Source organism: Oncorhynchus masou, chromosome 12 (genome assembly GCF_036934945.1).
Source record: "Oncorhynchus masou masou isolate Uvic2021 chromosome 12, UVic_Omas_1.1, whole genome shotgun sequence".
Taxonomy (NCBI): Eukaryota; Metazoa; Chordata; class Actinopteri; order Salmoniformes; family Salmonidae; genus Oncorhynchus; species Oncorhynchus masou.
The window spans coordinates 93,579,068-93,596,603 of NC_088223.1; the positions used below are offsets into that span (position 1 = coordinate 93,579,068).

A 17,536-nucleotide genomic window follows, 5' to 3' on the forward strand; every position below is an offset into this window, starting at 1 on the left:
ATTTATTTACCCAGAGAGAGATTTATTTAACCTTCGAGAGAGAGATTTATTCACCCAGAGAGAGATTTATTTACCCAGAGAGAGAGATTTATTCACCCAGAGAGAGAGATTTATTCACCCAGAGAGAGAGATTTATTCACCCAGAGAGAGATTTATTCACCCAGAGAGAGAGATTTATTTACCCAGAGAGAGATTTATTTACCCAGAGAGAGATTTATTTAACCTTCGAGAGAGAGATTTATTTAACCTTCGAGAGAGAGAGATTTATTCACCCAGAGAGAGAGATTTATTTACCCAGAGAGAGAGATTTATTTAACCTTCGAGAGAGAGATATTTATTTACCCAGAGAGAGAGATTTATTTACCCAGAGAGAGAGATTTATTTACCCAGAGAGAGAGATTTATTTACCCTTAGAGAGAGAGAGATTTTTTTACCCAGAGAGAGAGAGATTTATTTACCCAGAGAGAGAGAGATTTATTTACCCAGAGAGAGAGACCAATGGACGTAGAAAGACAGACAGACAGACTGAATGACTGGTTGATTGATTGGTCGTATGATTGACTGACTGATTAGTTGTTTGACTGACTGACTGACTGGTTGGTTGACTGACTGACTGACTGATTGATTGACTGACTGACTGGTTGATTGACTGACTGGCTGGTTGACTAATTGGTTGTTTGACTGACTGACTGACTGGTTTGCTGACTGACTGGTTGACTAACTAACTGACTGGTTGATTGACTGACTGATTTGTTGACTGATTTGTTGACTGGTTGACTGATTTGTTGAGTGGTTGACTAGATGATTGACTGACTGGTTGACTAGCTGATTTACTGACTGGTTGACTAGTTGACTGACTGACTGACTGACTGACTGGTTGACTGACTGACTGGTTGACTGACTGGTGCACTGATATATTGATACATCTCCACCTCCACTTGTACAGGTGGAGGAGCGCTACCCTGGCGTGGCGGTCTACGTGGTAGCCAATGGGGTGCAGGAAGACCCGGCCCGCTTCGACGACAGTCTGAGAGTCTACTACCTGTACAGCTACATCAACGAAGCTCTTAAAGGTGTGGGCATACACACACACACACACACACACACACACACACACACACACACACACACACACACACACACACACACACACACACACACACACACGTGCAATGGCCCTGATGAGAGGGAAGTCTAGAGCTACTTCAATGAGCCTCTGAATAAAGGGATAGTAGAGGATTAAACACACATACAACTCCCCCATTTAAAGGGACGGTCTGTAATATAGCAGAGGATTAAACACACACACAACGCCCCCAATTTAAAGGGACGCTCTGTAATATAGCAGAGGATTAAACACACATACAACTCCCCCATTTAAAGGGACGGTCTGTAATATAGCAGAGGATTAAACACACATACAACTCCCCCATTTAAAGGGACGGTCTGTAATATAGCAGAGGATTAAACACACATACAACTCCCCCAATTTAAAGGGACGGTCTGTAATATAGCAGGGGATTAAACACACATACAACTCCCCCATTTAAAGGGACGGTCTGTAATATAGCAGAGGATTAAACACACACACAACGCCCCCAATTTAAAGGGACGGTCTGTAATATAGCAGAGGATTAAACACACATACAACTCCCCCATTTAAAGGGATGGTCTGTAATATAGCAGAGGATTAAACACACATACAACTCCCCCAATTTAAAGGGACGGTCTGTAATATAGCAGAGGATTAAACACACATACAACTCCCCCAATTTAAAGGGACGGTCTGTAATATAGCAGAGGATTAAACACACACACAACGCCCCCAATTTAAAGGGACGGTCTAATATAGCAGAGGATTAAACACACACACAACGCCCCCAATTTAAAGGGACGGTCTGTAATATAGCAGAGGATTAAACACACACACAACGCCCCCAATTTAAAGGGACGGTCTGTAATATGAATGGTGCAGTGGTCTAAGGCCCTGGTTTGAATCCAGGCTGAATCACATCTGGCTGTGACATACAACACAACTGGCCCAGCCTCGTCCAATTTAAAGGGACGGCCATCTGTAATAAGAATTAGCAGAAATAAAGGATAAAATAAACACACACACAACGCCCCCAATTTAAAGGGACGGTCTGTAAATGGTGAATGGTGCAGTGAGTCAAGGCCCTGTTTGATGACACCTGTTATGGTATTGAATCACATCTGGCTGTGATTGGAAGATACTGTTAGGGCAGATTATGGCCCAGCCTGGTAGATTTGACACTGGGGGCAGGTATCATTGTAAATAAGACACTTTATGCTATTAACTGACTTTCCTAGTTAAATAAAGGTTAAAAATAAAATAACTGTTATGGTATTGATTATGACAGGATTAAACACACATGGTACGCACTGTTATGGTATTACGATGTCACAATGCCCCCAACTTATGTCAGTGGCCACTGACGGTATTGATTTCACTGTTATGGTCTAATGGTTTATTGATTATGACACCTGTTATGGTATTGATTATGACACTGTTATGGTGATTACCACCACACTATGACTGACCAGTTACATGACACCTGTTATGGTATTGATTATGACACTGTTATGTTATTGATTATGATACTGTTATGGTATTGATTATGACACTGTTATGGTATTGATTATGACACTGTTATGGTATTAATTACGATGACACTGTTATGGTATTGATTATGACACTGTTATGGTATTGATTGATGACACTGTTATGATTGATTAGGACACTATGGTATTAATTACGATGACACTGTTATGGTATTGATTATGACACTGTTATGGTATTGATTATGACACTGTTATGGTATTGATTATGACACCTGTTATGGTATTGATTACGATGACACTGTTATGGTATTGATTACGATGTCACTGTTATGGTATTGATTATGACACTGTTATGGTATTGATTAGGACACTGTTATGGTATTGATTACGATGTCACTGTTATGGTATTGATTACGATGTCACTGTTATGGTATTGATTATGACACCTGTTATGGTATTGATTATGACACCTGTTATGGTATTGATTATGACGACACTGTTATGGTATTGATTATGACACTGTTATGGTATTGAATATGACGACACTGTTATGGTATTGATTATGACACCTGTTATGGTATTGATTACGATGACTCTGTTATGGTATTGATTACGATGACACTGTTATGGTATTGATTACGATGACACTGTTATGGTATTGCTTATGACACCTGTTATGGTATTGATTATGACGACACTGTTATGGTATTGCTTATGACACCTGTTATGGTATTGATTATGACGACACTGTTATGGTATTGATTATGACACCTGTTATGGTATTGAATATGATGACACCTGTTATGGTATTGATTACGATGACTCTGTTATGGTATTGATTACGATGACACTGTTATGGTATTGATTATGATGACACTGTTATGGTATTGATTATGACACTGTTATGGTATTGATTATGATGACACTGTTATGGTATTGATTATGACACCTGTTATGGTATTGAATATGATGACACTGTTATGGTATTGATTATGACACCTGTTATGGTATTGAATATGATGACACCTGTTATGGTATTGATTATGACACTGTTATGGTATTGATTACGATGACACTGTTATGGTATTGATTATGATGACACTGTTATGGTATTGATTATGACACCTGTTATGGTATTGAATATGATGACACTGTTATGGTATTGATTAGGACACTGTTATGGTATTGAATATGATGACACTGTTATGGTATTGATTAGGACACTGTTATGGTATTGAATATGATGACACTGTTATGGTATTGATTAGGACACTGTTATGGTATTGATTATGATGACACTGTTATGGTATTGATTATGATGACACTGTTATGGTATTGATTAGGACACTGTTATGGTATTGATTAGGACACTGTTATGGTATTAAATATGACACTGTTATGCTATTGATTATGACACTGTTATGGTATTGAATATGATGACACTGTTATGGTATTGATTAGGACACTGTTATGGTATTGAATATGATGACACTGTTATGGTATTGATTAAGACACTGTTATGGTATTGAATATGATGACACTGACACTGTTATGGTATTGAATATGATGACACTGTTATGGTATTGATTAGGACACTGTTATGGTATTGATTAGGACACTGTTATGGTATTGATTAGGACACTGTTATGGTATTGAATATGATGACACTGTTATGGTATTGATTAGGACACTGTTATGGTATTGAATATGATGACACTGTTATGGTATTGATTAGGACACTGTTATGGTATTGATTAGGACACTGTTATGGTATTGATTAGGACACTGTTATGGTATTGATTATGATGTCACTGTTATGGTATAGATTATGACACCTGTTATGGTATTGATTATGATGACACTGTTATGGTATTGATTATGATGACACTGTTATGGTATTGATTAAGACACCTGTTATGGTATTGATTACGATGACACTGTTATGGTATTGATTATGATGACACAGTTATATACAGTCGTGGCCAAAAGTTTTGAGAATGACATAAATATTAATGTCCACAAAGTTTGCTGATTCAGTGTCTTTAGATATTTTTGTCATGTTACTATGAAATACTGACATATAATTACAAGCATTTCATTAAGTGTCCAAGGATTTTATTGACAATTACATGAAGTTGATGCAAAGAGTCAATATTTGCAGTGTTGACCCTTTTTTTTTCAAGACCTCTGCAATCCGCCCTGGAATGCCTCCAATTATATTCTGGGCCACATCCTGACTGATGGCAGCCCATTCTTGCATAATCAATACTTGGAGTTTGTCAGAATTTGTGGGGTTTTGTTTGTCCACCCGCCTCTTGAGGATTGACCACAAGTTCTCAATGGAATTAAGGTCTGGGGAGTTTCCTGGCCATGGACCCAGAATATCAATGTTTTGTTCCCCGAGCCACTTAGTTATCCCTTATGGCAAGGTGCTCCATCATGCTGGAAAAGGCATTGTTCTTCACCAAACTGTTCCTGGATGGTGGGAGAAGTTGGTCTCAGAGGATGTGTTGGTACCATTCTTTACTCATGGCTCTGTTCTTGGGCAAAATTGTGAGTGATCCCACTTCCTTGGCTGAAAAGCAACCCCACACATGAATGGTCTCTGGATGCTTTACTGTTGGCATGACACAGGACTGATGGTAGCGCTCACCTTATCTTCTCCGGACAAGCTTTTTTCCGGATGCCCCAAACAATGGGAAAGGGGATTCATCAGAGAAAATGACTTTACCCCAGTCCTCAGCAGTCCAATCCCTGTACCTTTTGCAGAATATCAGTCTGTCCCTGATGTTTTTCCTGGAGGGAAGTGGCTTCTTTGCTGCCCTTCTTGACACCAGGCCATCCTCCAAAAGTCTTTGCCTCACTGTGTGTACAGAAGCACTAACACCTGCCTGCTGCCATTCCTGAGCACTGTACTGGTGGTGCCCCGATCCCGCAGCTGAATTAACTTTAGGAGACGGTCCTGGCGCTTGCTGGACTTTCTTGGGCGCCCTGAAGCCGTTTCACAACAATTGAACCGCTCTCCTTGAAGTTCTTGATGATCCGATAAATGGTTGATTTAGGTGCAATCTTACTGGCAGCAATATCCTTGCCTGTGAAGCCCTTTTTGTGCAAAGCGATGATGACGAGACGTGTTTCCTTGCAGGTAACCATGGACAGAGGAAGAACAAGGATTTTTGGGGGGGATTCAGTTCATTTGCATGGCAAAGAGGGACTTTGTAATTAATTGCAATTCATCTGATCACTCTTCATAACATTCTGGAGTATATGCAAATTGCCATCTGCGTCATTCTCAAAACTTCCGGCCACGACTGTACAGTCGGAGGTATTTAAGTCAAATGTTACCAAAGTTTGTCTGCCTTTCCTTTCACTTTGTGTACCTCCAGTTCGAGAATGTTATTTTTGGTACTTTGAGTTTAATTATTAGACAGACATACAGCTCACTGACCCTAGAGGACGACGACCGGCTGACTGAACACACACGAACTCACACTTGTTTTCGTGTTACATGTGCTACATCTGCGTCATTCCCCATATTATTCTATTCCAGTCGATAACAGTAGAGAACCTTCAAACACTGAGATATTTACTACACAATAAACATTAGATAAAAGACAAACAGATGACAAACTCAACAACTAAAAAGCACCCTGAGGAAAAGCAAAGCTACAAATGTATGTTTTAAAATATGTCCACGGTTTCAGCCCCTCGCAGGTTCTCTGGCAGGTTATTCCAGAGGCTGGGGGCATAATAACTAAAGGCTGTCTCTCCATGCCTCTTGGTCCTAGGCTTTGGGATAGTTAAAAGGCTGTCTCTCCATGCCTCCTGGTCCTGGGCTTTGGGGTAGTTAAAAGGCTGTCTCTCCATGCCTCTTGGTCCTGGGCTTTGGGATAGTTAAAAGGCTGTCTCTCCATGCCTCTTGGTCCTAGGCTTTGGGGTAGTTAAAAGGCTGTCTCTCCATGCCTCTTGGTCCTAGGCTTTGGGGTAGTTAAAAGGCTGTCTCTCCATGCCTCTTGGTCCTAGGCTTTGGGATAGTTAAAAGGCTGTCTCTCCATGCCTCTTGGTCCTGGGCTTTGGGGTAGTTAAAAGGCTGTCTCTCCATGCCTCCTGGTCCTGGGCTTTGGGATAGTTAAAAGGCTGTCTCTCCATGCCTCTTGGTCCTGGGCTTTGGGATAGTTAAAAGGCTGTCTCTCCATGCCTCCTGGTCCTGGGCTTTGGGATAGTTAAAAGGCTGTCTCTCCATGCCTCTTGGTCCTGGGCTTTGGGATAGTTAAAAGGCTGTCTCTCCATGCCTCTTGGTCCTGGGCTTTGGGATAGTTAAAAGGCTGTCTCTCCATGCCTCTTGGTCCTGGGCTTTGGGATAGTTAAAAGGCTGTCTCTCCATGCCTCTTGGTCCTAGGCTTTGGGATAGTTAAAAGGCTGTCTCTCCATGCCTCTTGGTCCTGGGCTTTGGGATAGTTAAAAGGCTGTCTCTCCATGCCTCTTGGTCCTAGGCTTTGGGATAGTTAAAAGGCTGTCTCTCCATGCCTCTTGGTCCTGGGCTTTGGGATAGTTAAAAGGCTGTCTCTCCATGCCTCTTGGTCCTGGGCTTTGGGATAGTTAAAAGGCTGTCTCTCCATGCCTCTTGGTCCTAGGCTTTGGGATAGTTAAAAGGCTGTCTCTCCATGCCTCCTGGTCCTAGGCTTTGGGATAGTTAAAAGGCTGTCTCTCCATGCCTCTTGGTCCTAGGCTTTGGGATAGTTAAAAGGCTGTCTCTCCATGCCTCTTGGTCCTAGGCTTTGGGATAGTTAAAAGGCTGTCTCTCCATGCCTCCTGGTCCTGGGCTTTGGGATAGTTAAAAGGCTGTCTCTCCATGCCTCTTGGTCCTAGGCTTTGGGATAGTTAAAAGGCTGTCTCTCCATGCCTCTTGGTCCTGGGTCCTTTGGGATAGTTAAAAGGCTGTCTCTCCATGCCTCTTGGTCCTGGGCTTTGGGATAGTTAAAAGGCTGTCTCTCCATGCCTCCTGGTCCTAAAATTTGGGATAGTTAAAAGGCTGTCTCCATCCATGCCTCTTGGTCCTAGGCTTTGGGATAGTTAAAAGGCTGTCTCTCCATGCCTCTTGGTCCTAGGCTTTGGGATAGTTAAAAGGCTGTCTCTCCATGCCTCTTGGTCCTAGGCTTTGGGGTAGTTAAAAGGCTGTCTCTCCATGCCTCTTGGTCCTAGGCTTTGGGATAGTTAAAAGGCTGTCTCTCCATGCCTCTTGGTCCTAGGCTTTGGGGTATGCCTTGGTCCTGGGCTTTGGGAAAGGCTGTCTCTCCATGCCTCTTGGTCCTGGGCTTTGGGATAGTTAAAAGGCTGTCTCTCCATGCCTCTTGGTCCTAGGCTTTGGGATAGTTAAAAGGCTGTCTCTCCATGCCTCTTGGTCCTGGGCTTTGGGATAGTTAAAAGGCTGTCTCTCCATGCCTCTTGGTCCTAGGCTTTGGGATAGTTAAAAGGCTGTCTCTCCATGCCTCTTGGTCCTAGGCTTTGGGATAGTTAAAAGGCTGTCTCTCCATGCCTCTTGGTCCTAGGCTTTGGGGTATGCCTCTTGGTCCTAGGCTTTGGGGTAGTTAAAAGCTGTCTCTCCATGCCTCTTGGTCCTAGGCTTTGGGATAGTTAAAAGGCTGTCTCTCCATGCCTCCTGGTCCTGGGCTTTGGGGTAGTTAAAAGGCTGTCTCTCCATGCCTCTTGGTCCTAGGCTTTGGGATAGTTAAAAGGCTGTCTCTCCATGCCTCTTGGTCCTGGGCTTTGGGATAGTTAAAAGGCTGTCTCTCCATGCCTCTTGGTCCTGGGCTTTGGGATAGTTAAAAGGCTGTCTCTCCATGCCTCTTGGTCCTAGGCTTTGGGATAGTTAAAAGGCTGTCTCTCCATGCCTCTTGGTCCTAGGCTTTGGGATAGTTAAAAGGCTGTCTCTCCATGCCTCTTGGTCCTGGGCTTTGGGGTAGATATGCCTCTTGGTCCTAGGCTTTGGGATAGTTAAAAGGCTGTCTCTCCATGCCTCTTGGTCCTAGGCTTTGGGATAGTTAAAAGGCTGTCTCTCCATGCCTCTTGGTCCTGGGCTTTGGGATAGTTAAAAGGCTGTCTCTCCATGCCTCTTGGTCCTAGGCTTTGGGATAGTTAAAAGGCTGTCTCTCCATGCCTCTTGGTCCTGGGCTTTGGGATAGTTAAAAGGCTGTCTCTCCATGCCTCTTGGTCCTGGGCTTTGGGATAGTTAAAAGGCTGTCTCTCCATGCCTCTTGGTCCTAGGCTTTGGGATAGTTAAAAGGCTGTCTCTCCATGCCTCTTGGTCCTAGGCTTTGGGATAGTTAAAAGGCTGTCTCTCCATGCCTCCTGGTCCTAGGCTTTGGGATAGTTAAAAGGCTGTCTCTCCATGCCTCTTGGTCCTAGGCTTTGGGATAGTTAAAAGGCTGTCTCTCCATGCCTCTTGGTCCTAGGCTTTGGGATAGTTAAAAGGCTGTCTCTCCATGCCTCCTGGTCCTGGGCTTTGGGGTAGTTAAAAGGCTGTCTCTCCATGCCTCTTGGTCCTAGGCTTTGGGATAGTTAAAAGGCTGTCTCTCCATGCCTCTTGGTCCTAGGCTTTGGGATAGTTAAAAGGCTGTCTCTCCATGCCTCTTGGTCCTGGGCTTTGGGTCCTAGGGCTTTGGGATAGTTAAAAGGCTGTCTCTCCATGCCTCTTGGTCCTAGGCTTTGGGGTAGTAGTTAAAAGGCTGTCTCTCCATGCCTCTTGGTCCTAAAATTTGGGAGAGTTAAAAGGCTGTCTCTCCATGCCTCTTGGTCCTAGGCTTTGGGATAGTTAAAAGGCTGTCTCTCCATGCCTCTTGGTCCTAGGCTTTGGGATAGTTAAAAGGCTGTCTCTCCATGCCTCTTGGTCCTAGGCTTTGGGGTAGTTAAAAGGCTGTCTCTCCATGCCTCTTGGTCCTAGGCTTTGGGGTAGTTAAAAGGCTGTCTCTCCATGCCTCTTGGTCCTGGGCTTTGGGATAGTTAAAAGGCTGTCTCTCCATGCCTCTTGGTCCTAGGCTTTGGGATAGTTAAAAGGCTGTCTCTCCATGCCTCTTGGTCCTGGGCTTTGGGGTAGTTAAAAGGCTGTCTCTCCATGCCTCTTGGTCCTAGGCTTTGGGATAGTTAAAAGGCTGTCTCTCCATGCCTCTTGGTCCTAGGCTTTGGGATAGTTAAAAGGCTGTCTCTCCATGCCTCTTGGTCCTGGGCTTTGGGGTAGTTAAAAGGCTGTCTGTCTCCCATGCCTCTTGGTCCTGGGCTTTGGGATAGGTCCTAGGCTTTGGGATAGTTAAAGGCTGTCTCTCCATGCCTCTTGGTCCTGGGCTTTGGGGTAGTTAAAAGGCTGTCTCTCCATGCCTCTTGGTCCTGGGCTTTGGGATAGTTAAAAGGCTGTCTCTCCATGCCTCTTGGTCCTGGGCTTTGGGGTAGTTAAAAAAGGCTGTCTCTCCATGCCTCTTGGTCCTGGGCTTTGGGGTAGTTAAAAGGCTGTCTCTCCATGCCTCTTGGTCCTAGGCTTTGGGATAGTTAAAAGGCTGTCTCTCCATGCCTCTTGGTCCTAGGCTTTGGGATAGTTAAAAGGCTGTCTCTCCATGCCTCTTGGTCCTGGGCTTTGGGATAGTTAAAAGGCTGTCTCTCCATGCCTCTTGGTCCTGGGCTTTGGGATAGTTAAAAGGCTGTCTCTCCATGCCTCTTGGTCCTGGGCTTTGGGGTAGTTAAAAGGCTGTCTCTCCATGCCTCTTGGTCCTGGGCTTTGGGATAGTTAAAAGGCTGTCTCTCCATGCCTCCTGGTCCTGGGCTTTGGGGTAGGCTGTCTCTCCATGCCTCTTGGTCCTGGGCTTTGGGATAGTTAAAAGGCTGTCTCTCCATGCTCTCCATGCCTCTTGGTCCTAGGCTTTGGGATAGTTAAAAGGCTGTCTCTCCATGCCTCTTGGTCCGAGGCTTTGGGATAGTTAAAAGGCTGTCTCTCCATGCCTCTTGGTCCGAGGCTTTGGGAGAGTTAATTAAAAGGCCAGAGGACGTGAGGGACCTACTGGGTACATAACCTGAAGCATGTCTGACATGTATTGAGGTGCACCATCATGGATTGATTCTAAAAGATTCTTCCAAATTAATTCTAAAACTCACAGGCATTCAGAGACCTTAAAACCAGTGTAATGTGTGCTCTCCGTCTGGTCTTGGTCAGTACCCCTGCTGAAGCATTCTGTATGTTTTGTAGATGACCAATGACTTTCTTGGGTAGACCAGACAGGAGAGCATTACAGGAGTCGAGCCTGCTTGTAATAAAATGGATGAGTCTCTCTGTATCAGTCTGAGAGAGAAACGGCCGCACCTTGGCAATGTTCCTCAGTTGGTAGAAAACTATATTGGTCACGTTCCTAATCTGTGATTCTAAATTGAGTTCAGAATCTAAAATGACAACTAGGTGTTTTTATTACTTGGTGTTTTGTCTTTATTACCCAATAATTAAAATGTGCGTCCAGATTCCCTCTCTGTGCTTTGGCTCCAACAAGAAGTACCTCTGTGTTGTTTTGACTGAACTGGAGGAAGTTGTGAGCCATCCAACTTTTTACCTTTAAATATAGCCCACTTATCATTATGAAATATGTGATTAACGATAATGTGATTATGAACGTATTATGAAAGAAAGGAATGATGGACTTTATTAATGAACTATTCTTATGTGTTGAACTGGCAATATGGAGTTGAGACCCTTGTCTCCCCAGGTGAGCCGGCGGCAAACCGTTTGTGATCTTATCGCTTTGTTTTCTGGACTTCATAACCATAAGAGAACATGTCGATCACAGTTTCACCCCCCCCACCCCCACCCCCACCTCAAAAACATGGATCAGATTTGTTTTTGCACAAGCAGAGCTTCAGATTCATTTAGCTGAACCGGGAAGTGTTTAAAACACGTCTTTGACCGTTGGCTAAAGGGTCACTTCTGATTTTGTTAACTGGAACGGATAGGTCTTACAATTGTAATAAACCTTTGCTTCTCCTTCTTCTCCTTCCCTGCCCAGCCTACACCCTAGACGGGGTCAATCTGAAGGGTTACTTCGCCTACTCCCTGAACGACCAGAGAGACCCAGGCTTCGGCTTGTACGGTCATGTCCAGGAGGAGGAAATCCTCAAAACATCTCTGTCCCAGTATCAGAACATTATCCGGCACAACGGCTTCCCTCTCCAGGGGACCCTTACCTCGGCCCTGCAGTGCCCCACTCAGCCTCTACCCTGCTCGGGTGTCTGGTCCTGACCAAGAGGCCTGTGGTGGGCTTCCTGTCTCTGGTGGGGTCAGCGGTCCTGGTCACCCTTGGGCTGATTATATACTACGCTGCCAAGAGACACAGGGGCCCTACAAATGGCACCATATTCTCTAAAATATAGGGCCCTGGTCTAAAGTAGTGCACTATATAGGGAATAGGGTTCCATAGGGCCCTAGTCTAAAGTAGTGCACTATATAGGGAATAGGGTTCCATAGGGCCCTAGTCTAAAGTAGTGCACTATAATTGGGAATAGGGTGCCATAGGGCTCTGGTCTAAAGTAGTGCACTATATAGGGAATAGGGTTCCATAGGGCCTTAGTCTAAAGTAGTGCACTATATAGGGAATAGGGTTCCATAGGGCCTTAGTCTAAAGTAGTGCACTATATAGGGAATAGGGTTCCATAGGGCTCTGGTCTAAAGTAATGCACTATATAGGGAATAGGGTGTCATAGGGCTCTGGTCTAAAGTGGTGCACTATATAGGGAATAGGGTGTCATAGGGCTCTGGTCTAAAGTAGTGCACTATATAGGGAATAGGGTGCCATTTGGGATCACGTGGTGATGAAAATGAAGTGTACTTATGAAGCGTGTGTTATAGGTAGTCCTCCGGGTTCGAGTCACTTGACCTTTAACCCTTCAATGTGTGCTGATCTGAAGGAATCAGGACAAAGGTAGAAGCAACACGTCGGAATATCCACCATGTCAGCACTAGATGTCTGACACCTATCCAGTTCCTCGAGATCTGTATAACAAAGTCGTGGGTTAGGGCCAAGGGTTTATTGTAGCACGCCCCCGCCCCCGATATAGACCCATGTGGGAACACATAACTGGGGCCATTTAGACGGTTTACGACACTGTGTAGAGAATGTCGTTGATTTAGCTGATGTGGTGTGTCTCTGTGTTCGTAGAACACGTCGTTTTATGAAACTCAACCTGCAGCGTTTGTTTCATGTATTTCAGTCTGAAGATAAAGTATTGTTCTTTAAAAAAAACAATTGTCTTTTTTAATTTTTTTAAATTAACTTGTTTGACGTGGCATTATAACGAATGATCTTGTGTAGATTATTGTACTCTTAAATTAATTTAATCTTTGTATTAAACTGTGTGTTTATATATAATAAGGCACACTGGACCAGATAACCTATTGTACCTTGATGTCTACTAGGCAAAACAAAACAACTATCTAGGGAAAGCAAGTCTCCCATGACCAATACCTCTTTATGCCCTTTGACCAATACTTTTACTACCGCAGGGCTTGTTGTGAAGTAGGCAAAGAATTTATCCCAAATGGCACCCTAATTCCCTATATTGTGCTTTTAGGGCTGGGACGATATCGCAATACTCATTAGTATCTTGGCAAGGAAACAAAACATGAAGCAGATTTAACTCAATTGTAGCCGATGTGAAATGGCTCGCTCGTTAGCGCTCGTGGCGTTTCAATCGGTGACGTCACCTGCAAGGGCCGCGGCTTTTGTGGGGAACGATGTTTCGACTGTTGTCTGTGTGCAGAGCGTCCCTGGTTCGCGCCCAGGTCGGGGCGAGGGGACGGACGTAAAGTCTATACTGTTACATAAACAGCCCTGTTTTAAACAAGCATGTTATCCAGAGGCACATCTGTTTATTTAACGAACAGGAGGTTTTTAAAACGGAACAAATTGTTCGGACTGCTTCATGTTTACATGTTTTTGTTGTCATGGAAAACATATCGCGATACCGGTATCATCCCGGACCTAAGATTCACTACTTTTGACCAGAGCCCATGTGACCTCTGTCATATCTCCGATATGAAGTAGTGGATGGATCATTCATTTATTGCCAAAATGCAATGAAGAGACACAGTATAGATGAATTCTCCGTCATCAAATGAATATTAACAGTACTCCCACAACAATTATTCATAGATCTTCTGTATAATATTATACTTGCATTCAATTTTGTCGGAGTAAACTCTGGGCCGTTTGTAAATTCAGAGCATTGTCAGATTGCCTGGTCGGTAAACTCAGAGCGCGCGCGCTGACCGAGGAGTACTAACTGGCTAACGTTGGCTAGCTACTTCCAGACACAAATGAGAGAACAGCTCATATCCAGAGCATTACTGACTTTAACTGTGCTGCTGGCAACAATTTAATTGTTAGTTGTTTTTTTGCCGGCATTTAGTGACTCCGGTCATATTCAACGGTTGTTTCTGGCACACAGACGAGGTGCATTGACATCGGAGTAGATAGCCAGAGTGAATTTACAAAATGCACCATAAATGTCTATAAAAAAAGGTTATTGTAATCATATGGTGGATAAACAATTTTGTAATAATTCCTAAATGCTAATAATAAACAAATACAGTGTTTTGAAATGTAATCTCATGTCGACAACATAAAATAAACTACTATGATCGTTTTTAGTATTCAAAATATATGAACTGAACCTGAAAGGTGACACAATCAGTGTTTCTCAAAATGGACGCTACCGGAAGGACCAAGGACCAAATTGGAGCACGAGTCTAAATCCAAGTATGTGAAATGCAGCCTGGGAGGGGCCCTTCTGGAATGCTTACCCAGTTTGTACATATTTTGAAGCATGCATAGATGGAACTGCTGGGAGATGGAGACCAGCACACTGTCAACAACAAAAAAGGATTTATTCATCAACTGACACATCCACCTGTCTCTACCTACAGTGGGGAGAACAAGTATTTGATACACTGTTGATTTTGCAGGTTTTCCTACTTACAAAGCATGTAGAGGTCTGTACTTTTTATCATAGGTACAGTTCAACTGTGAGAGATGGAATCTAAAACAAAAATCCAGAAAATCACATTGTATGATTTTTAAGTAATTAATTTGCATTGTATCAAATACTTGGTTCTCCCCACTGTATGTGGGCACATGGAGGAAACACCTCAACCGAGTGGTTCCTCCTTCTGAAAATAATCTGTGGCACAACCTCTTCCGGGTCATGATAGGGCTACTTATGATAATTATAATAATAATGGTTATTATGTGCTAAAAGATAAAATAATTAGCATTAGTACTTTTTCTATCAGACAGACTACGACAAAATGTCAATGCAAAAGTTGAACATTCTGCCATCACCTCCGAAGACATTGGATCAAGTTCACCACACTATTTGCTGGGCCTTTTGCCTAATTCTAATACTTCCAAAGTGTACTAGCAAATAAGGGCATTATTGTCACCATAACAGTTGAATGATGGGTGTTTTCCAGGCGGAGTATAACGCCTGGGTTGCAGGCATTGGGTTATTGATGCTGGGTTATTGATGCTGGGGTGCTGGGTTATTGATGCTGGGTTATGGGTTATTGATGCTGGGTTATTGGTGCTGAGTTATTGATGCTGAGTGCTGGGTTATTGATGCTGGGTTATTGATGCTGAGTGCTGGGTTATTGATGCTGGGTGCTGGGTTATTGATGCTGAGTTATTGATGCTGGGTGCTGGGTTATTGATGCTGAGTGCTGGGTTATTGATCCTGAGTGCTGGGTTATTGATGCTGGGTTATTGATGCTGAGTGCTGGGTTATTGATGCTGGGTTATTGATGCTGAGTGCTGGGTTATTGATGCTGGGTGCTTGGTGCTGGGTTATTGATGCTGAGTGCTGGGTTATTGATGCTGGTTGCTGGGTTATTGATGCTGGGGTGCTGGGTTATTGATGCTGGGTTATTGATGCTGGGTTATTGATGCTGGGTTATTGAAATATGACCCAGTGGGTCAGATCAGAAGACTGGAGGCGTGGCTTAATAAGGGCATGGCTTTCAAACAGATATTGTTTGGCCATCCGTGTGAGTAGATGTCTTGTCCAGTTTATCTGTTCTGTTGTATAGTTATCACAAGTTAAGTTAAGAGTCCTAACACTTTTATAGCATTAATGAGGCTGTTGTACTGTTATCCCATGTTAAGGTTGGACTCTGACACTGTTGAATATCACCATATCCCAACATTATAATAACGTTCAGATTTTTATTTAAAAATATGTAATGTGCAAATATATTCAAGGAACATTTTCATTTTCTAGTGTACGTTAAACTTGATGAACAGGAATGACATTTGGCCAAAAATAACTCTGATTACGGACATGTTATATTCAGGAACATTTTCATTTTCTAGTGTACGTTAAACTTGATGAACAGGAATGACATTTGGCCAAAAATAACTTCATGACGGACACACCCTAATAGGACCCACTTCCTGAAAATGAAAGAAAAAAAAAGACCCAGCTCCTGGATTAACCCAACTGATGGTTAAATCAAGCCATGTTTGGGTGACCCCAACATGTTGGGTTATTCACACAACCCAACTGGCTAAGTCAAAAAAACAATAAAATAAAACATTCAGTGCAGTTTCAGGGACGAGTCTGATTTTATGACGAGCCAAGTTTAAAAAATGGCGCACGCAAAATTGTGTGAAATTTTTACACAATGGTTATAAAAAGAGGGAACATTGCTTCGGAGAGGTTATTATCTTGGCCAGGCTCAGAGATGGGGGGGGTCTGAGTCATCACTACGTCGTTACATCACATACGGGTATGGTAGGGCTTGGGGTGTAGCACTAGGCCAGGGGCCCATGACCTGTGGGGGGGTATAGTGCCAGTTCAGGCAAGGGTCGCAAGAGGTGCACAACTGACAATTCAAAACAGGCCTTTGGCTGAGCCAGTAGACAGATCATACGGAGGCCATTGGCTGAGCCAGTAGACGGAGGCCATTGGCTGAGCCAGTAGACAGATCATACGGAGGCCATTGGCTGAGCCAGTAGATGGAGGCCATTGGCTGAGCCAGTAGACGGAGGCCATTGGCTGAGCCAGTAGACGGAGGCCATTGGCTGAGCCACTACACAGATCATACGGAGGAGGAGGGATCTACCAGCCCACCAGGTAATATCAATCAATTGACAGTTCACTTTAAGACATTCAAAAGAAAGTCAACTTTATTTTACAGCAGGGTTCAATAAGACAGTACATAGCGGAGGTTTCACTATCCAGATGAATCAATTATTGATATCAAAGACTGGGCCTCTGAACCCCCTCATATTACAAGGTATGGGAGGGTACGCAGATCCAGAGGGAGAGGGTGTTAGATCACAACATCAAGGTATGGGAGGGTGTTAGATCACAACATCAAGGTATGGGAGGGTGTTAGATCACAACATCAAGGCATATGGGAGGGTGTTAGATCACAACATCAAGGCATATGGGAGGGTGTTAGATCACAACATCAAGGTATGGGAGGGTACGCAGAGGGAGAGGGTGTTAGATCACAACATCAAGGTATGAGGGGTACGCAGAGGGAGGGTATTAGATCACAACATCAAGGTATGGGAGGGTGTTAGATCACAACATCAAGGTATGGGAGGGTGTTAGATCACAACATCAAGGCATATGGGAGGGTGTTAGATCACAACATCAAGGCATATGGGAGGGGCATTGCGCAGAGGGAGAGGTATTAGATCACAACATCAAGGTATGGGAGGGTACGCAGAGGGAGAGGGTATTAGATCACAACATCAAGGTATGAGAGGGTACGCAGAGGGGGAGGGTGTTAGATCACAACATCAAGGCATATGGGAGGGTACGCAGAGGGGGAGGGTATTAGATCACAACATCAAGGTATGGGAGGGTGTTAGATCACAACATCAAGGTATGGGAGGGGTACGCAGAGGGAGAGGGTATTAGA

At 43.8% G+C, this 17,536-nt stretch overlaps 1 protein-coding gene across 1 annotated transcript in view; it reads left to right on the forward strand.

Annotated features, from left to right (window-relative positions):
* kl (klotho) overlaps positions 1-12,854 on the forward strand; it is a 47,641-nt gene extending 34,787 nt beyond the window's left edge. Inside the window, 3 exon segments of the mRNA XM_064982477.1 lie at positions 947-1,073; positions 11,619-11,837; positions 11,840-12,854. Coding sequence (XP_064838549.1) covers positions 947-1,073; positions 11,619-11,837; positions 11,840-11,982 — 489 coding nt within the window. The 3' untranslated portion in view covers positions 11,983-12,854.
* Positions 12,855-17,536: the final 4,682 nt, after the last annotated feature.